This window comes from Schistocerca gregaria, chromosome 3 (genome assembly GCF_023897955.1).
Source record: "Schistocerca gregaria isolate iqSchGreg1 chromosome 3, iqSchGreg1.2, whole genome shotgun sequence".
Taxonomy (NCBI): Eukaryota; Metazoa; Arthropoda; class Insecta; order Orthoptera; family Acrididae; genus Schistocerca; species Schistocerca gregaria.
The window spans coordinates 853,077,969-853,100,688 of NC_064922.1; the positions used below are offsets into that span (position 1 = coordinate 853,077,969).

Genomic DNA, 22,720 nt, shown 5'->3' on the forward strand with positions numbered 1-22,720 from the left:
GCTTCGTGTTGTTATCAACACAAAAACCTAAACAGCCTACTTACAACTTGTGTGAGGCTCGAAGGCTTCTTAAATAATAGAACCCAGTTGTAATACTGGACGGACAGTGTTCGTCGGACACATCGTCAGGAGTGCCCCACTGAAGTGTGATAGTACCGCTGACGTTCTCTATATACCGGGTGGCTATAGTTAAACGAACGGTGTTCCAATTGTAACAGTGCAGGCGGTATACCTTGCAGAAGGCTGAAACATCGTAGGTACGTTCATTAATCAGCGGACACTCATATTACGCAGAAAAAATAATAGTTCCACTTCCTGTCACCATGTGAACATACTCCGCTGTAAGCAGTCAAAGCGTGATAAGTTTTCTGTTTTGACGTCAGTATGCTGCTCGTCTCTTAGCGACGAGTGTTGATTTGGTTTGACTGTTGCTGTAAATGGTCTTGGTTGAAGTTTTACATACGAAATGCAGTAGCTAATGAGAAGAAAGAGCGTGCACTGCTGGTGAAGTTGTTTTATCAGAATGAAAGCAATAGCAGCGCTGAACTGCAGGAATATCACTACGAAGACACACCATTCAAGAAATGGGCTAAGGAATATGACCAATAAAACTGAAGAAACAGGTGGAATAGGCAGTGCAACGGTGAGAGGGAGGCGCCCCATTCGCATGGCAGTTGTTGATTAAGTTGTAGTAGCTGTAGCCGACAGTGCAGCACGTGACTCCAATTCTACAACCAGTGCTCCAACTGTGTCATGGGAATTCTCTCTTCCCCGAACAACACTCCAAAACATTTTGTGGCGCGTTTTACACTGGTATCTGTACAAGATGCATAAAGAGCACCAAATGAAGCTTTAAGATAGGCTACGTCACCGTTACTTTGGCCTTTGTTTCTTGGCACGCCTGGAAATGGATGAAACCTACATCTAAATTTATAGTCCGCAAGCCACCCAACGGTGTGTGGCGGAGGGCACTTTACGTGCCACTGTCATTACCTCCCTCTTCTGTGCCAGTCGCGTATGGTTCGCGGGAAGAACGACTGCCGGAAAGCCTCCGTGCACGCTCGAATCTCTCTAATTTTACATTCGTGATCTCCTCGGGAGGTATAAGCAGGGGGAAGCAATACAATACCTAATCCAGAAACGCACCCTCTCGAAACCTGGAGAGCAAGCTACACCACGATGCAGAGCACCTCTCTTGCAGAGTCTGCCACTTGAGTTTGCTAAACATCTCTGTAACACTATCACGCTTACCAAATAACCCTGTGACGAAACGCGCCGCACTTCTTTGGATCTTCTCTACCTCCTCCGTCAACCCGACCTGGTACGGATCCCACACTGATGAGCAATACTCAAATATAGGTCGAACTAGTGTTTTGTAAGCCATCTCCTTTGTTGTTGGACTACATTTTCTAAGGACTCTCCCAATGAACCTCAACCTGGTACCCGCCTTACCAACAATTAATTTTATATGATCATTCCACTTCAAATCGTTCTGCACGCATACTCCCAGATATTTTACAGAAGTGACTGCTACCAGGGTTTGTTCCGCTATAATATAATTATACAATAAAGGATCCTTCTTTCTATGTATTCGCAATACATTACATTTGTCTATGTTAAGTGTCAGTTGCCACTCCCTGCACCAAGTGCCTATCCGCTGCAGATCTTCCTACATTTATCTGCAATTTTTTAATGCTGCAACTGCTCTGTATACTACAGCATCATCCGCGAAAAGCCGCATGGAACTTCCGACACTATATTGTGAAACATGTGGCCGGGGAACATTCTTTGGATGAACGTTGCACATTTCACTCTGCACGGTGCCGTGAATGCACTGAGCTGTCGAATATAGGGTTTTATTCTGCCACATGTTGTGTTGGAACATCCACTGCACTCCACTTACGTGACTGTGTGACGTGGTTTCACAAGCTCCTTCAATATCGGTCTGTTTTTCTTCGAGGAAATGACATCTCGTGAGCCTATAATGTGTACAGTGACATCTGCACGTTATAATGATCTCCTTGCGCAACACGTGATTCGAGCTTTGCGAAAACGCATCTGTGTCCACACCACTATTTCGTGCAAGATGTGGCGACACCACATGTCATTTGCCCGGTCAAAGATTTGCTTAAAGAACCGTTCAGTAAATGTCGCATGGTTTCTAGGCAAGTTCAAGATGTGTGGCCTTCCAGATTCTCCGACCTAAATCCATGTGACTTCTGATTTTGCGGGTACCTGGAAGATCCTATCTATGAGGGACGTATCTGGACCCTTCCTGATCTGAAGGACAGCCTACGATTGCGTATCACTTTGATTACACCGGATAAGCTGCGAGCAACTGTCGACCGTGCAATTTACAGGTGCAGCTTGTTGTTATCTCGGGAAACTTTACTGAACTCATGCTGTAATTTGTGAACAAACCACAATGAACGTACCAGAACCACCATTATCATTTGTTTGATAGACACGCTCCGTTTTCTGCACTCTCACGACATTCTGATTGCTTACGGCGCCATATTTTCACCTGGTGGCAGATGTTGGAACTATTATCTTTTTTAGCATACTCTGTGAGCGCATTGATTAATGAATATACCTGTGATGTCAGGTGATGTATACATCCCACACTGCCGGACTCGAAATTATGACAGTGCAACTGAAACAAACCTGATACATAAACGATCTCACGGAGGGCGTAAGCAGTAACTGTATCCTGATGACGTTGCAGTATACGGAAAAGTGTCGTTGTTCAGTAACTGCAGGCGAGTACAGGATGAATTAGTCAAAATTTCTACTTGGTCTGATCAATGGCAGCTTCTGCTAAACATCGAAAAATTTAAATTAATGAAAATTAGTCGGAAAAAATCCTGTAATGTTCAATAAAGTATTAGCTGTGTGCTCCTTGATGTGGATTAAATATCTGGGCCTAAAGTTGCGATGTGATATGAAATGGAGCAAGTACCTAACGATGGTAGTAGGGAAGGCGAACTATCGACTTGGGTTTATTGGGTGTATTCTAGGAATCTGTAGCTGATATATAAACGAGACAGCGTAGAAATCACTAAAGCGACCCGTTCTTGAGTACTGCTCAAGTGTTTGGGATTCCGATCGCGTAAGATTAAAGGAAGACATCGAAGCAATTTGAGGCGTTCTGCCAGATATGCCAAATAGATGTCACTATTAAAGTTCCAACCCTCGTATATTTGACACTATTCACATTATAAATTTTTTCCCACTTGGAAATTGTTGTGGCGATCGGAATAAATGGAAATCCGATGGCGCAATATCGGGCGAGTATGGTGGGTGAGACAATGCCCTCCACCCCAACTCATTAATTTTCTTCTAGGTTTCGTCTTGTGTAATGCGGTCTTCCATTAGCGTGTTGCACAACAACGCCTTCGCTGTTGACAACTGCTACGCACTTGATTTACTCGAGCCATCTATGCACAGGTCTGCAGTCACAGTTTGTCCAAGCTTCAGCACTTCATAATGAACGACCCCAAGAACATTTGACCAAACATACACGGAAGCGCCAAAGAAACTGGTACAGGGATGCGTATTCAAATACAAAAGTATGTAAACAGGCAGAGTACGGTGCTACGGTCGGCAACGCCTATGTCAGACAACAAGTGTCTGGCGCAGTTTTTGGATCGGTTAGTGCGGCTACAATGGCAGGTTATCATGACTTAAGTAAGTTTAAGCGTGGTGTTGTAGTCGGAGCACGAGCGATGGGACACAGCATCTCCGAGGTAGCGATGAGGTGAGGATTTTCCCATATGACCATTTCATCCAGCCGTTGTGGCCGAGCGGTTCTAGACCCGTCAGTCCGGAACCGCGCTACTGCTACGGTCGCAGTTTCGAATCCTGCCTCGGGCATGGATGTGTGTGATGTCCTTAGGTTAGTTAGGTTTAAGTACTTTGTAAGTAGGCTGTTTAGGTTTTTTATATTGGTAACGCCACGTAGCGCTCTGTATGAAAATCACTGGCTGTGCTGTGTGCAGTCAGTGGCTGGTTGGCATTGTTGTAATAGTCGCCATTGTAGTGTTGGGCAGTTGGCTGTTAGCGGCACGTAGCGTTGCGCAGTTGGAGGCGAGCCGCCAGCAGTGGTGGATGTGAGGAGAGAAATGGCGGAGTTTTGAAATTTGTAAGAATGGACGTCATGAACTGCTATGTATATTATGACTATTAAGGTAAATACATTGTTTGTTCTCTGTTAAAATCTTTCATTCGCTAACTATGCCTATCAGTAGTTAGTGCCTTCCGTAGTTTGAATCTTTTATTTAGCTGGCAGTAGTGGCGCTCGCTATATTGCAGTAGTTCGAGTAACGAAGATTTTTGGTGAGGTAAGTGATTTGTGAAAGGTATAAGTTAATGTTAGTCAGGGCCATTCTTTCGTAAGGATGTTTAAAAGTCAGATTGCGTTGCGCTAAAAAATATTGTGTTTCAGTTTAAGCACAGTCGTGTATAATTTTTCCAAGGGGACGTTTCAAGTTCTAAGTCTAGGGGACTGATGACCTCAGATGTTAAGTCCCATAGTGCTCATAGCCATTTGAACCATTTTTTGACCATTTCACGAGTCTACTGTGAATATCAGAAATCCAGTAAAACATCAAATCTCTGACATCGCTGTGGGCCGGAAAAAGAACCTGCAAGAACGGGACCGACGACGCCTGAAGAGAATCGCTCAACGTGACAGAAGTGCAACCCTCCCGCAAATTGATGCAGATTTCAATGCTGGACCAGCAACAAGTGTCAGCGTGTGAACCGTTGAACGAAGGCCCACTAAAAATGGTTCAACTGGCTCTGAGCACTGTGGGACTCAACTGCTGTGGTCATTAGCCCCCTAGAACTTAGAACTACTTAAACCTAACTAACCTAGGGACATCACACACATCCATGCCCGAGGCAGGATTCGAACCTGCGACCGTAGCAGCCGCACGGTTCCGGACTGCGCGCCTAGGAAGGCCCACTCGTGCACCCTTGATGACTGCACGATACAAAGCTTTACGCCTCGCCTGAGACCGTCAACACCGACAATGGACTGTTGATAACTGGAAACCTCTTTCCTGATCGGACGAGTCTCGTTTAAAATTGTATCGAGCGGATGGACATGCACGGGTATGGAGACAACCTCATGAACCTATGGACCCTGCATGTCAGCATGGGAAGGCTCTGTAATGAGGCGGGGCGTGTGCTGTTGGAGTGATATGGGGTCCCTGATACATCTAGATACGGGTCTGACAGATGACAAATACGTAAACATCCTCCCTGATCACCTGCACCCATTCATGTCCATTGTCCACTCCGACGGACTTGGGCAATTCCAGCAGGACAATGCGACACCCCACACGTCCAGAATTGCTGCAGGGTGGTTCCAGAAACACTGCTCTGAGTTTAAACGCTTCCGATGGCCCCCATACTCCCCAATCTTGAATATTATTCAGCATGTCTGGGATGCCTTGCAACGTGCTGTTCAGCTCGTACTCTTACGGATTTATGGACAGCCCCGCAGGATTCATGGTGTGAATTCCCTCTAGAACTACTTCAGATATTAGTCGAGTCCATCCCACGTCGTGTTGCGGGTCTTCTGCGTGCTCGCAGAGGTCAACACGATGTGTACCAGTTTCTTTGGCTCTTCAGTGCAGAAAAGGGCTGTTTTGGAGGTGCTGTACTTCATGGCATCCATTCGGAGACAGTCACTGCCTTTTGCGTTTTGGATTATCACAGAGGACTCATTTTTCATCTCCAGTGACCAAGCGATCAAAAAACGCTTCTGTATTGTGCTACCGGACCAGTAAGTTCCATGTTGTGGATCGCTTAGCTTTGTTTGCCTTTAAGAATTTGCTCCAGATGTTCTTGGACGGTATACTTAGGTTGCTTAAGAGTGTCCGACACTTCCTCGATTGTCTGACACGGATTTGCTTCCACTTCTGTTCATAACATGTCGTTGTCTAATGTTGTTCGTCTTTCTAATCGATGATAGTCAGTAGGGTAAAAATTACCGGATATGAGCTTAGGATACCACCTTTGATATTCACGAACGTATAATGCACTTCGATGAATACCGCAAATTTTGGCTGCAACTGTTGCGTTACGCCCTTGCGAAACTCAAAAACCATGCGGTGCCGGATAAGTACCTCCTCTGGTATGTGGCTGACGGTTTCGCCATAAAATTAAGATCTAACTACTTGCGAGAACTAAACAAGTCACTGTTGCCTTAAAATGTCTCTGGTACCGCTCTGAAGTACACAACGAGCTGAAAAATAATATACGAATATTGACAATTAACTTTACTTTACTTTCCGGTCCCTGTAATATGTGGTCTGTTATAAGGTTTGTTCATAGGTTCGTACCGTTTTTGTTTTGCGTGTTGGTATTCCGGTAGCTAAGAGTTTATTTATCGATTTTTTATTTGTAATTCGCTGTTGCTATTTGAGTTTACATATTGTCATTTTGTCATATGGAGATAGTGAGTGGAGGCGTGGACGCTACAGAATGGAGAGCTAAGTGAAAATTTCCGAACATTTGCGACGTATTTTCCTGTTTGAGTTCATTAAAGGGGTGACAGCAGGGGAGGCAGCCAGAAACATTTGCGCCGTGTAGGGGGATAATGCTATTGGACAGAGCACGGCGCCGGCTCTTGTGACCGAGAGGTTCTAGGCGCTTCAGTCCGGAACCGCTCGACTGCTACGGTCGCAGGTTCGAATCCTGCCTCGGGCATGGATGTGTGTGATGTCCTTAGGTTAGTTAGGTTTAAGTAGTTCTAAGTTCTAGGGGACTGATGACCTCAGATGATAAGTCCCATAGTGCCCAGAGCCGTTTGAACCATTTTGAACAGAGCACAGCAAGAAAATTGTTTTCTCGTTTTAAGGAGGACCGTTTTGACATTGGTGTCTCTTCACGTTTAGAAGATGAAGGTCCTTAAAACGCATTAATCCACAACGATCCAAGTCACCGCACTCTAGAACTGGTAAATCTGATGAACTGTGACCATTCCACCATAGTGCGACATTTTATTCCAATAGGGAGGGGTCAATAATCAGATATATGGGTCCCGCACACACTAAGCCAAAACGACAAAAATCGGCAGGTGACCATAAGTGTCTCTCTGCTTGCTCGTCATCAATTGATTCGTGAACAACACCGACCATTCCTACCCTCCACTGTTACTGGCGACGAGAAATGGTCTCTTTATGCTAACTTAAGGGAAAGAAAGGAATGGTTGTACCAAAAAAAGCAACAACTCACTGTACAAAGACATGCGTGGATCCACAAAAGATAATGTTATACGACCGGTGGAAAAGTGACGGTGTGGCGTGCTACGAATTGCTTTCCCGAAATGTAACCATTAATTTTGACATTTATTGTCAACAGCTGAGACGTCTTTCAGACGCACTCCAAGAACAACGACCAGAAACACTTGGTGAATTGGTGCCACTCCACAACACCCGCTCCCCACTTCTTGATGGAGTGACAGAAAACGTTATGTAGGAGTTTGGTTGGGAAGTCATTCCGCACCCACCTTATTCACGAGCTCTCGCGCCCTCAGAGTTTCACCTTTTCCTCTCTCTATCAAGTAACCTTCAAGGAACTTCTTTTCCGGGAGAAAATGCGCTTCAGTCATGGCTCGACGATTTCTTCGCCTGAAAACCACGTGATTTCTACAGTCGCACCACGTGATTTCTACAGTCGCACCACGTGATTTCTACAGTCGCACCACGTGATTTCTACAGTCGCGGAATCGAAAAGCTACCCCAGCTGGTAGACTGTTGTAAAAAAGTAACGGAGAATATATTATTGTCGACTCAAGTGTCTGTTATATGTATCTGTTGTGTTTATTAAAGTTATGGAAAAACGCTACGAATTTGTGCATCAACCCAGCATAATTTAAAAGTGGTGGTGAGGACCAAACGGCTGAGGTCATCGGTCCCTAAGGTTGCACACTACTTGTTCTTGTTGCTGTTGTCTTCAGTCCTGAGACTGGTTTGATGCAGCTCTCCATGCTACTCTATCCTGTGCAAGCTGCTTCATCTCCCAGTACCTACTGCAACCTACATCCTTCTGAATCTGCTTAGTGTACTCATCTCTCGGTCTCCCTCTACGATTTTTACCCTCCACACTGCTCTCCAATGCTATATTTGTGATCCCTTGATGCCTCAAAACATGTCCTACCAACCATCCCTTCTTCTAGTCAAGTTGTGCCACAAACTTCTCTTCTCCCCAATCCTATTCAATACCTCCTCATTAGTTACGTGATCTATCCACCTTATCTTCAGTATTCTTCTGTAGCACCACATTTCGAAAGCTTCTATACTCTTCTTGTCTAAACTATTTATCGTCCACGTTTCACTTCCATACATGGCTACACTCCATACAAATACTTTCAGAAACGACTTCCTGACATTTAAATCTATACTCGATGTTAACAAATTTTTCTTCTTCAGAAAAGCTTTTCTTGCCATTGCCAGTCTACATTTTATATCCTCTCAACTTCGACCATCATCAGTTATTTTGCTCCCCAAATAGCAAAACTCCTTTACTACTTTAAGTGTCTCATTCCCTAATCTAATTCCCTCCACATCACCCGATTTAATTCGACTACATTCCATTATCCTCGTTTTGCTTTTGTTGATGTTCATCTTATACCCTCCTTTCAAGACACTGTCCATTCCGTTCAACTGCTCTTTCAAGTCCTTTGCTGTCTCTGACAGAATTACAATGTCATCGGCGAACCTTAAAGTTTTTATTTCTTCTCCATGGATTTTAATACCTACTCCGAACCTTTCTTTGGTTTCCTTTACTGCTTGCTCAATATACAGATTGAATAACATCGGGGATGGGCTACAACCCTGTCTCACTCCCTTTCCAACCACTGCTTCCCTTTCATACCCCTCGACTCTTTTAACTGCCATCTGCTTTCTGTACAAATTGTAAATAGCCTTTCGCTCCATGTATTTCACCCCTGCCACCTTCAGAATTTGAAAGAGAGTATTCCAGTCAACATTGTCAAAAGCTTTCTCTAAGTCTACAAATGCTAGAAACGTAGGTTTGCCTTTTCTTAATCTTTCTTCTAAGATAAGTCGTAAGGTCAGTATTGCCTCACGTGTTCCAACATTTCGACGGAATCCAAACTGATCCTCCCCGAGGTCCACATCTACCAGTTTTTCCATTCGTCTGTAAAGAATTCGCGTTAGTATTTTGCAGCTGTGACTTATTAAACTGATAGTTCGGTAATTTTCACATCTGTCAGCACCTGCTTTCTTTGGGATTGGAATTATTATATTCTTCTTGAAGTCTGAGGGTATTTCGCCTGTCTCATACATCTTGCTCACCAGCTGGTAGAGTTTTGTCATGACTGGCTCTCCCAAGGCCGTCAGTAGTTCTAATGGAATGTTGTCTACTCCGGGGGCCTTGTTTCGACTCGGGTCTTTCAGTGCTCTGTCAAACTCTTCACGCAGTATCTTACCTCCCATTTCGTCCTCATCTACATCCTCTTCCATTTCCATAATATTGTCCTCAAGTACATCGCCCTTGTATAAACCTTCTATATACTCCTTCCACCTTTCTGCCTTCCCTTCTTTGCTTAGAACTGGGTTGCCATCTGAGCTCTTGATATTCATACACGTGGTTCTCTTCTTTCCAAAGGTCTCTTTAATTTTCCTGTAGGCAGTACTTATCTTACCCCTAGTGAGATAAGCTTCTACATCCTTACATTTGTCATCTAGCCATCCCTGTTTAGCCATTTTGCACTTCCTGTCGATCTCATTTTTGAGACGTTTGAATTCCTTTTTGCCTGCTTCATTTACTGCATTTTTATATTTTCTCCTTTCATCATTTAAACTCAATATTTCTTCTGTTACCCAAGGATTTCTAGCAGCCCTCGTCTTTTTACCTACTTTATCCTCTGCTGCCTTCACTACTTCATCCCTCAGAGCTACCCATTCTTGTTCTACTGTATTTCTTTCCCCTATTCCTGTCAATTATTCCCTTATGCTCTCCCTGAAACTCTGTACAACCTCTGGTTCTTTCAGTTTATCCAGGTCCCATCTCCTTAATTTCCCACATTTTTGCAGTTTCTTCAGTTTTAATCTACAGGTCATAACCAATAGATTGTGGTCAGAGTCCACATCTGCCCCTGGAAATGTCTTACAACTTAAAACCTGGTTCCTAAATCTCTGTCTTACCATTATATAATGTGTCTGATACCTTTTAGTATCTCCAGGGTTCTTCCACGAATACAACCTTCTTTCATGATTCTTAAATCAAGTGTTACCTATGATTAAGTTGTGCTCTGTGCAAAATTCTACTAGGCGGCTTCGTCTTTCATTTCTTAGCCCCAATCCATATTCACCTACTATGTTTCCTTCTCTCCCTTTTCCTACGCTCGAATTCCAGTCACCCATTACTATTAAATTTTCGTCTCCCTTCACTATCTGAATAATTTCTTTTATTTCATCGTACATTTCTTCAATTTCTTCGTCATCTGCAGAGCTAGTTGGCATATAAACTTGTACTACTGTAGTAGGTGTGGGCTTCGTATCTATCTTGGCCACAATAATGCGTTCACTATGCTGTTTGTAGTAGCTTACCCGCATTCCTATTTTCCTATTCATTATTAAACCTACTCCTGCACTACCCGTATTTGATTTTGTGTTTATAACCCTGTAGTCACCTGACCAGAAGTCTTGTTCCTCCTGCCACCGAACTTCACTAATTCCCGCTATATCTAACTTTAACTTATCCATTTCCCTTTTTAAATTTTCTAACCTACCTGCCCGATTAAGGGATCTGACATTCCACGCTCCGATCCGTAGAACGCCAGTTTTCTTTCTCCTGATAACGACATCCTCCTGAGTAGTCCCCGCCCGGAGATCCGAATGGGGGACTATTTTACCTCCGGAATATTTTACCCAAGAGGATGCCATCATCATTTAATCATACAGTAAAGCTGCATGCCCTCGGGAAAAATTACGGCTGTAGTTTCCCCTTGCTTTCAGCCGTTCGCAGTACCAGCACAGCAAGGCCGTTTTGGTTAATGTTGCAAGGCCAGATCAGTCAATCATCCAGACTGTTGCCCCTGCAACTACTGAAAAGGCTGCTGCCCCTCTTCAGGAACCACACGTTTGTCTGGCCTCTCAACAGATACCCCTCCGTTGTGGTTGCACCTACAGTACGGCCATCAGTATCGCTGAGGCACGCAAGCCTCCCCACCAACGGCAAGGTCCATGGTGCATGGGGGGGGGGGGGGGGGGGCACACTACTTAATGTAACTGAAACTAACTTACGCTAAGGACAACACACATACCCATGCCCGAAGGAGGACTCGAACGTCCGACGGGGAGGGGTGGGGGAGGGGGTTGGGGGGAGCCCCGCGAACCGTGGCAAGGCGCCAGAGACCACGCGGCAATTTAAAAGTGCCATACCTGTCAAAGTGGAGGCAAAGTCGAGACTTTAATGTGTTCGTTTCTGAACAGTTTTTCATTGTCCGATAGGGCACGGCAAATCGAGGGAACAACGGTGTAATACAAATACACTACTGGCCATTAAAATTGCTACACCGAGAAGAAATGCAGATGATAAACGGGTATTCATTGGACAAATATATTATACTAGAACTGACATGTGATTACATTTTCACGCAATTTGGGTGCATAGACCCTGAAAAATCAGTACCCAGAACAACCACCTCTGACCGTAATAACGGCCTTGACACGCCTGGACATTGAGCCAAACAGAGCTTGTATGGGGCGTACAGGAACAGATGCCCTTGCAGCTTCAACACGATACCACAGTTCATCAAGAGTAGTGACTGGCGTATTGTGACGAGCCAGTTGCTCTGTCACCATTGCCCAGACGTTTTAAATTGGTGAGAGATCTGGAGAATGTGCTGGCCAGGGCAGCAGTCGAACATTTTCTGTATCCAGAAAGGCCCGTACAGGACCTGCAACATGCGGTCGTGCATTATCCTGCTGAAATGTAGGGTTTAGCAGGAATCGAATGAAGGGTACAGCCACGGGTCGTAACACATCTGAAATGTAACGTCCACTGTTCAGAGTGCCGTCAATGCGAACAAGAGGTGACCGAGACGTGTAACCAATGACACCCCATACCATCACGCCGGGTGTTTCGCCAGTATGCCGATGACGAATACACACTCCCAATGTGCGTTCATCGCGATGTCCCCAAACACGGATGCGACCATCATGATGCTGTAAACGGGACCTGATTTCATCCGAAAAAATTATGTTTTGCCATTCGTGCACACAGGTTCGTCGTTGAGTACACCATCGCAGGCGTTCCTGTCTGTGATGCAGCGTCAAGAGTAACCGCAACGATGGTCTCGGAGCTGATAATCGATGCTGCTGAAAACGTCATCGAACTGTTCGTGCAGATGGTTGTTGTCTTGCAAACGTCCCCATCTGTTGACTCAGGGATCGGGACGTGGCTGCACGATCCGTTACAGCCGTGCGGATGCCTGTCATCTCGACTGCTAGTGATACGAGGCCGTTGGGATCCAGCACGGCGTTCCGTATTACCCTCCAGAACCCAACGATACCATATTCTGCTAACAGTCATTGGATCTCGACCAAAGCGAGCAGCAATGTCGCGATACGATAAACCGCAATCGCGATAGGCTACAATCCGACCCTTATCAACGTCGAAAACGTGATAGTATGCATTTCTCCTCCTTACACGAGTCATCACAACAACGTTTCACCAAGCAACGCCGGTCAACTGCTATTTGTGTATGAGAAATCGGTTGGCAACTTTCCTCATGTCAGCACGCTGTAAGTGTCGCCACCGGCGCCAACCTTGTGTGAATGCTCTGAAAAGCTAATCATTTGCATGTCACAGCATCTCCTTCCTCTCGGCTAAATTTCGCGTCTGTAGCACGTCATCTTCGTGGTATAGCAATTTTAATGGCCAGTAGTGTATAACATGACCCACGTCATGTCATCCAACATGGTATTTGTCATATCTTGCAATATAATATAACGTGTCATTCGAGTGTAGGATGCAAGAATCCCCACTCCTGGATAGTTCCTGTTATAGATGCACTCCCAGTCTCGTATATTTCCTATTGTAGTTGCATCCCACTATCTAGAACCATATTAAGTTGTCTATTTGTTCTGACAAACGTCACCATACCTGTAGGAGAGGGTGCGTTTGGGGAAAAATCAACCCCCCTTCCACCCAGAAATCAAAAAAATGTGATAAGGTCAACCCAGGAACAAATCCACCCTCAAAAATTTTATCTTCATAGATAAACTTTTTTAGCTATTACATGCATGTTCTTCAGCCGTTGATGTCACATGTTGTTTACTATGGCTGGCGAATCTTGCGAATTTTGTGCACAGGATCAGGGTCTCTGGTCTATCTACATCTACATCAATGTGATTACTCTGTTATTCACAATTAAGTGCCTGTCAGATGGTTCAATGAACCACCTTCAATCTATCTCTCAACCGTTCCACTATCGGACGGTGCGCGGGAAAAAATGAGCACTTACATTTTTCTGTGCGAGCCCTGATTTCTCTTATTTCATGGTGATGATCATTCCTCCCTATGTAGGTGGGTGCCAACAGAATGTTTTCGCAATTGGAGGAGAAAACGGGTGATTGAAATTTCATGAGAAGATCCTGTCACAACGAAAAACTCGTTTTTTTAAATGATTGCCACTCCAATTCACGTACATTTCTGTGACACTGTCTCCCCTATTTCGCGATAATACACAACGAGCCGCCCTTCCTTGAACTTTTTCAATATCATCCGTGTCAGTCCCACCTGATGCTGATCCCACACCGCACAGCAACACTCCAGAATATGGCGGACAAGCTTGGTGTAAGCAGTCTCTTTAGAAGACCTGTTGCACCTTCTAAGTGTTCTGTCAGTGAATCGCAGTCTTTGGTTTTCTCTACCTACAATATTACCTATGCAATCGTTCCAACTTAGTTCATTTGTAATTGTAATCCCTAAGTATTTAATTGAATTCAGATTTTTGTGACTTAACGCGTAATAGAAATTTAGCGGATTTCTTTTAGGACGCATGTGAATAGCTTCATACTTTTCTTTGTTCAGGGTCAACTGCCACTTTTCGCACCACACATATAACTTATCTAAATCATTTTGGAATTCATTTTGGGTATATGTTCCAAAACCCAACTGCAAATCGACGTTAGCGATATGGGCTTGTAATTCAGCGGGTTACTGCTATTTCCCTTTTTGGGGATTGGTGTGACTTGAGCAATTTTCCAGCCTTTATGTACGGAACTTTCTGTGAGCGAGCGGTTGTATATAATTGCTAAATATGGAGCTGTTGCATCTGCATACTCTGAGAGAAACCTAACTGGTATACCATCTGGACCCAAAGCCTTGCCTTTATTAAGTGATTAGAGCTGCTCTGCTACACCGAGGATGTCTACTTCTATGTTTCTCATCTTCGCAGTTGTTCTTGATTGGAATTCGGGAATATTTACTTCGTCTTCTATAAATTGCGAGATACAGGCGTGCCAACACCTTACAGCTAAGAGAGCTCACTGCGCTGAGCAAGTAGGGTCAACTCGTAAAAAAGCGCCAATATGTCAAGATACACTCCTGGAAATTGAAATAAGAACACCGTGAATTCATTGTCCCAGGAAGGGGAAACTTTATTGACACATTCCTGGGGTCAGATACATCACATGATCACACTGACGGAACCACAGGCAGATAGACACAGGCAACAGAGCATGCACAATGTCGGCACTAGTACAGTGTATATCCGCCTTTCGCAGCAATGCAGGCTGCTATTCTCCCATGGAGACGATCGTAGAGATGCTGGATGTAGTCCTGTGGAACGGCTTGCCATGCCATTTCCACCTGACGCCTCAGTTGGACCAGCGTTCGTGCTGGACGTGCAGATCGCATGAGACGACGCTTCATCCAGTCCCAAACATGATCAATGGGGGACAGATCCGGAGATCTTGCTGGCCAGAGTAGTTGACTTACACCTTCTAGAGCACGTTGGGTGGCACGGGATACATGCGGACGTGCATTGTCCTGTTGGAACAGCAAGTTCCCTAGCCGGTCTAGGAATGGTAGAAGGATGGGTTCGATGACGGTTTGGATGTACCGTGCACTATTCAGTGTCCCCTCGACGATCACCAGAGGTGTACAGCCAGTGTACGAGATCGCTCCCCACACCATGATGCCGGATGTTGGCCCTGTGTGCCTCGGTCGTATGCAGTCCTGATTGTGGCGCTCACCTGCACGGCGCAAAACTCGCATACGACCATCATTGGCACCTAGGCAGAAGCGACTCTCATCGCTGAAGACGACACGTCTCCATTCGTCCCTCCATTCACGCCTGTCGCGACACCACTGGAGGCGGGCTGCACGATGTTGGGGCGTGAGCGGAAGACGGCCTAACGGTGTGCGGGACCGTAGCCCAACTTCATGGAGACGGTTGCGAATGGTCCTCGCCGATACCCCAGGAGCAACAGTGTCCCTAATTTGCTGGGAAGTAACGGTGCGGTCCCCTACGGCACTGCGTAGGATCCTACGGTCTTGGCGTGCATCCGTGCGTCGCTGCGGTCCGGTCCCAGGTCGACGGGCACGTGCACCTTCCGCCGACCACTGGCGACAACATCGATGTACTGTGGAGACCTCACGCCCCACGTGTTGAGCAATTCGGCGGTACGTCCACCCGGCCTCCCTCATGCCCACTATACGCCCTCGCTCAAAGTCCATCAACTGCACATACGGTTCACGTCCACGCTGTCGCGGCATGCTACCAGTGTTAAAGACTGCGATAGAGCTCCGTATGCCACGGCAAACTGGCTGACACTGACGGCGGCGGTGCACAAATGCTGCGCAGCTAGCTCCATTCGACGGCCAACACCGCGGTTCCTGGTGTGTCCGCTGTGCCGTGCGTGTGATCATTGCTTGTACAGCCCTCTCGCAGTGTCCGGAGCAAGTATGGTGGGTCTGACACACCGGTGTCAATGTGTTCTTTTTTCCATTTCCAGGAGTGTATTTAACCTAGCCACATTAGAATTTTATTATAGATACTTACCTGTGTGCTGATAGCACAATTAAATCGAGAGCTTTATTGGCCTTCAGTGAACGAAGCAATTAATTATTTAATCAACTGAAGTGGTGTTTTGCTAGCCCAGTGGCTAGTCAGTCAGGCAAATGTTGTCGGCTGCGCCTTCGGCGGTCCGCACCGCGGCTATATAAATAAGAGCGTGCGAGCTACAGCAAGGCCCCAGTTCTCTTCTAGATTCGTATCAGCGCGCACTCCTTGTGGGAAGCCGCGCCGCGTTTGTGCAGTTGCATGGAACAGTCTTGGATGCCGTATTACGTAACTCGACATGCACTTAACAATTAGTTCGCATTGGTGTTAAGTGTTAATTACGAAACGACTCCAGTGATTTAGTCTCAGTTTGCGTATGTCGTATTTTCACATGTCGCCGCAGGACAGACTTTCTATCATTGCTAGCGTGGCGTTTGGTGAGTATTAACATCAAATTTTCGCGAACATTCAGTTTGAACATTTACATCGATAACGGTTACTGAACAGTTTCGTTATCTAGGGATAATAGGATCCGCGCAATAGACTCTGAACAGCTCTGATAGTCCAGTAGCTGATATGGGGTAATCATTTGTCTGGAATTTTACACTTTATCGTTTTCAGAATGTAGTGGAACTTGTTATAGTAAACCGCACTTTCTATAAATCCCAGACGTCATCCTAAATTCTCAGAGTAATGAACTTCACTAATCAATAACCTTATTCTCCATCAGAGTGGGCACAGTGAACTTAAATTGCAAGCATCACGCTTTGCTAATCATTTTCTGGTTGCCAACATTGTAGTTAGAGAGCCTGTGTTGAGAACGGAAATACAAATAGAAATAATAACATTATTTTCCACCTGCCCCCCTCCCCGCCCCCTACAAATTGGAGTGTGAGAGACAACTGCAGTGTGAGAGACAATTGCAGTGTGAGAGACAGTTGCAGTTTGAGAGAAAGAAAGGGATACAGTAGCAGTGGAAGAACATAGTTGACAGTGACAGAACAGTGCTAAGAAGAGAGTGGAGGGGGCAGTGCCAGTGGCGGGGGAGGGGGAATAAATAGAAAGCAGAAGTGAGTGAGAGCCAGTGATAATGAGAGAGAGAGAGAGAATATGATAATGAGAACGGGAAAGAGAGAGATAATGACAGTGAGAAGAGACAGTAGGAAGGAAGAAAGGAAGGAATGAGATAGCAGCAGTAAGAGAGGGCAACATGGAGACAGTGACAGCGGGAGGAGACTACATAAGTAGGACAGAACGAAAGAGACCTTGGCTGTGACGCAGGGGACAATGAGAGAGTGACGCAAAGAGATGATGACAATGAAGTGAGTGATAAATGGCAGGTGGCAGTGGATGGCAATAAGTGGCTTACACTGATGGACCAGTCAGGTGAGCGAATTACAATTAGGGGAGCTTGTGGGAGGGAGAGGTGACTTGCATATTAAAAAGAAAGCGAATATGTTTACATGTCAAAATTTTTGGGGAAATTTTAAAGACCTGAGGAAGGCAGAAAGTGGCAGCTGGTATCCCACTTTTCAGTGAGAGTCTTTTAAATAAACATGAATATTTCCGCTGGTATTTTATTTAACTTACTTGAAAATTACTGAAAAGGAGCACCTGCTAGATCATAAAGTAACAAGGGATGTAGCTTTTGCACTCCAAGTCCCACTAAGGGCACGATTCAGTTGTCTTAGCTAAATCATTTTGTAGCTAGTTTCGATCTGTTGTTGTATCACTTAGGGGTAAATTATAGTACAATCTATAAACAGTCTGTCATGTTCGCCACGAAACATAGTTAACATTGTGTTTCTTTTTCTTGTAGATTTTACTTAGAGGATGGCAATTACTAAACTATACGGAAAAACGTAAATTAGTTACAAACTACGGCGTGCACCCACTTTATTCATCATGTAAACGTCACTACAGATATTCGGATCTAGGTTATGACAGATTCGATATGCCTGCCATCATTGGCGATGATGTTGCCCAAACGAATAGCGAAATTCAGAGTGACCCGCTGAAGTGTCGGAACATCGATGCCGTCGATGACCTCCTGAATGGCTGTTTCCAGCTCAGCAATGGTTTTTGTGTTAGTGCTGTACACCTAGTCTTAAATATAGCCCCACAAAAAGGAGTAGCCCATGGACAGATACGGATAATATGGCGGCCAATCGATGCTCATGCCAGTGGCCTCTGGATACCCCAGAGCCAGAATGCGGTTGCCAAAGTACTCCTCCAGAACATCAAACACTCTCCTGCTTCGATGGGGTCGAGCTCCCTCTTGCCTGAACCCCGTCTTGACAAAATCAGGTTCACTTTGGATAATGGGTATGAAATCATCTTCCAAAACATTCACGTATCGTTCGGTAGTCACTGTGTTATCAAGGAATATCGCACCACACAGTCACCCTTTGAGGGGGAAGAGACTTCTCGATCGCGAAACGCGGATTCTCAATCCCCCAAATGCACCAATTTTGCTTATTGACGTACCCGACCAAATGAAAATGGGTTTTGTCGCTAAACCAAACCGTTCATGAGCATATTAATTCCCATAATCCTCCGGCGGCCAGCCATGCAGTTTGAATGTCCTATCGCAAACCATTCAGATGTTACGACGATTTTATTTCATATAGTTCAATAACTGCCACTCTGTATTAGGTATATGCGGTACAGTAGAAAGTATATGTGATTGAATTTCTGGCTGGTTTTGAGGTACATAGTGTACGAAATTCAGTACACAGGGCTTCCACCTGTGGCGCAGCTGGGTTTCGAGTCGAACTGAGTTTTGATGATAGACACAGGTGCGTCATTCTGTGCTGCTTCAGTTCTCTGCCAAAGCTCATCTATTACAGTGGCTGGGGAGTGGTCTCTTACCAGATGTTTTCAACTGGTGAGACATCTGAAAAACGTACTGGACAGGGCAACAGTTGAACACCCTGAGGTGGGTAAGCAAACACTGGCGACATGCGGTCTCGTGTTATCTTTTTGAAAAATAAGATCACACGAATCTTGGAGACAGAGCTCGTCAGAAAAGGAACGACTGTTGTCCATATTACCGGCTCTACGAACCAGAGGTTATCCTGTGGTGTGCCCGATGGCAACCGATACCACCGCACCAACTGCTGAGCCTGTACCTTGACGATGGACGCAATTTTGCAACACTTATTCTCCTCGGAGCTTCCACACATGGGTATGTCCGTGGTGGTGATGCACACGGAACCGGAACGACTGTGGAAAAAACTACGTGTCGCTGTTCTCATGTCCAATACTGTCATAGGTACTCCACTCTGTACATGTGTCTCTGCACTGACGGAAGCTGCAGCAGTGGGCGCCATGATGATAAACGTCTCCAATCTGTCCGTGTGAACACTTGTCTTCCTGACTCGAGGTGTACGGCGCTGCCTGTAACGCTTAACAGCAGAGCACACAAAGTGGCACTAGTCACGCGGAGTGGGGTGTGCCTCTTCTGAACCCATTTGACCTGACACTAAGAGCTGTATCTTGGAACAATAAGCTGTAATCTCACTGCATCACGACTGAGCTGTCGAATTCCGACACACGCTAGCAAACATCCTCCCTTTTGCACATGACGTAACGCGACCTTCTCACATAAAACCAACATTCAAATGTAATATAAGGATGAAAAATCCCCTGTGTAATAGTGAAATGAAATGTCGTGTGGCTAGGGCCTCCCGTCGGGTAGACTGTTCGACTGATGCAGGTCTTTCGAGTTGACGCCACTTCGGCGACCTGGACGCCAATAGGGGTGAAATAATGATGACAAGGACAACACTACACCCGGTCCCTGAGCGGAGAAAATCTCCGACCCAGCCGGGTATCGAACCCGGGACCTTAGGATAGACATTCTGTCACGCTGACCACTCAGCTACCGGGACCGGACTGTGTAATAGTACCATCAAATGATTGCCATTTCAGAAAAATTGCATAATTCATTCAAGACAAAGAGCTTCACAGATTGAACAAGTCAGTGATGCGTTGGTCCACCTCTACCCCCTATGCAAGCAATTATTCCGTTTGGCACTGATTGACAGAGTTTCTGGATGTCCTCCTGAGGGTCATCGTGTCACCTGTTGTCAAATTGGCGCATTAGATCATCAAAATGCCGAGATTGTTGAAAGGATCTACCCACAATGCTCCAAACGTTCCTAGTTAGCGAGAGCTCTAGCGGTCTTCCTGGCCAAGGTAGAGTGTGGCAAACACGAAGACAACCAGCAGATATTCTCTCGGCGTGTGCGGGTGGGCGTTATCTTGCTCTAATGTGAGCCCAAAACGGCTTGCTTTGTTGAAAGGCAACAAAACAGGGCATAGAATATCACTGATGTTCTACTGTGCTATAAGGGTACCGCAGACGACAACGAAAGGGGTCTTCCTATGAAAAGAAATGGCATCCCCAACTATTACTCCTGATTTTCGGCCTGTATGTGAGACTGAGGCTGCTATCTCACCGCTGTCTTTGGCGTCTCCAGACACTTCTGTGGCCTAGAATCTCTTTGACTGCAGTGGAATTGTCTTCTGTGATGAGTGCTGCTTCGAACTGGGCCCTGATGATCAGCAGAGGCATGTCTGGGGATACCCCAGACAGTGATGGGTTATCAATCCAACTGGCGCCTGCCATATGTTCTGGCAGACACGAATGATGGTCGGAAGTGTCATTTCATTTCATAACAAGTCCCATTTGGTGATCATCCGTGGCAGCCTTACAGCACAGCAGTACGTCAGCAACATTCTACGCCCAGTTTAGTTGACCTTCATGGCAAGCCATCGTGGGCTTACACAATGCCCATCTGCACACAGTGAAAAGTTCTCCTTCTTTTTTCGTGCCTGCCAAACCCTATCCTGACCAACCAGGTCGCTGGAACTCTCCCTAATTGAGAACGTTTGGAGCATTACGGGAAGGGCCTTCCAACCATCTTGGTATTTTGATGGTCTAATGCACCAGTTGGACAGAATTTATCATGATGTCCTTCAAACGTCTAACAACTCTACTGGACACTGAAATTAAACTCTGCCTGAACAGGCCATGAAGGACCAAGGGTACTGACCAGCCGCTGTGTCATCCTCAGCCCACAGGCGTCACTAGATACTGATACGGAGGGGCATGTGGTCGGCACAGCGCTCTCCTGGTCGTATGTCAGCTTGCGAGACTGGAGCCGCTACATCTCAATCAAGCAGTTCCTCACAAGGACTGAGTGCGCCCCACTTGCCAAAAGTGCTCAGCAGATTGGATGGTCACCCATCCAGGTTCTAGCCCAGCCCAACAGCGCTTGAGTTCGGTGATCTGATGGGAACCAGTGTTACCACTGCAGCAAGGTCGTTCTGTCAGAGAATGCCAAGCCAAATAACTGCTTGCAAGGGGGTCAGGCGTGCACCTACAAGTTACTGAGTTGCTCAATTTGTTACTCTGTTTTTCTTGAATAAATCATCCAATTGTTTCTAAAATTTTAGTCATTTGTTTGCCTGTACATGAAAATGTCGTCTACCAATTTCCTTTTCATTCAGATAAATCCTTCGTGGTACATCTTTTCTTTTTCTTAGGTTGTATGTGCGATGCAGATAGAGTTACTCTTGTTAATGAGTTGCATACACATTAAATTCTAATCTGACATTTGTTTCATGCCACCATCTCGGCATTGGCCAGTTCTGTCGGTCAAGAACAACAAACATACTAAATTTTAGTACGCCAGATATATCTGTGTGTCAAATGAGTCAGTGACAGCATACTATTCTCTTGTTGACAGGAAGTGAAGCGACTGGTAAATGTAGTTTTAAGTAACATTGTGTAGCTCTCTCGTTACAGAATTGGGGAGCTTTTTGTGTCAGATACTCCAGTATAGAGGCGTATATCTCTAGGGGTAAGATAGATACTGCCTACAGGAAAATTAAAGAGACATTTGGAGAAAAGAGGACCACTTGCATGAATATCAAGATCTCAGATGGAAACCCAGTTCTAGGCAAAGAAGGGAAAGCAGAAAGGTGGTAGGAGTATGTAGAGGGCATATACAAGGGCGATGTTCTTGAGGACAATATTATGGAAATGGAAGAGGTTCAAATGTCTCTGAGCACTATGGGACTTCTGAGGTCATCAATCCCCTAGAACTTAGAACTACATAAACCTAACTAACCGAAGGTCATCACACACATTCATGCCCGAGGCAGGATTCGAACCTGCGACCGTAGCGGCAGAGCGGTCCCAGACTGTAGCGCCTAGAACCGCTCAACCACCCCGGCCGGCAATGGAGGAGGATGTAGATGAAGATGAAATGGGAGATATGATACTGCGTGAAGAGTCGAAATAAGGCCCCGGGAGTAGAAACATTCCATTAGGACTACTGACAGCCTTGGGAGAGCTAGCCCTGACAAAACTCTACCATCTGGTGAGCAAAATGTATGAGATAGGCGAAATACCCTCAGATTTCAAGAAGAATATAATAATTCCGATCCCAAAGAAAGCATGTGCTGACAGATGTGAAAATTACCGAACTATCAGTTTAATCAACCACGGCTTCAAAATACTAACACGAATTGTTTGCAGACGAATGGTAAAACTGGTATAAGCCGACCTCGGAGAAGATCAGTTTGGATTCCATAGAAATATGGGAACACGTGAGGCAATACTGACCCTAGACTTATCTTAGAAAATAGATTAAGGAA

General features: G+C 45.5%; 1 protein-coding gene across 3 annotated transcripts in view; it reads left to right on the forward strand.

The window, feature by feature from the left end:
• LOC126354802 (uncharacterized) overlaps positions 1 to 22,720 on the forward strand; it is a 136,570-nt gene that overhangs the window by 49,554 nt on the left and 64,296 nt on the right. The window contains exon 1 of one of the 3 annotated variants that reach the window (XM_050004718.1): positions 3,425 to 3,447. The exons of the other annotated variants lie outside the window; for them this stretch is intronic. Coding sequence (XP_049860675.1) covers positions 3,440 to 3,447 — 8 coding nt within the window. The 5' untranslated portion in view covers positions 3,425 to 3,439. Of the gene's footprint in view, positions 1 to 3,424; positions 3,448 to 22,720 lie in introns of those variants that run through there. 3 annotated transcript variants of the gene reach the window in all.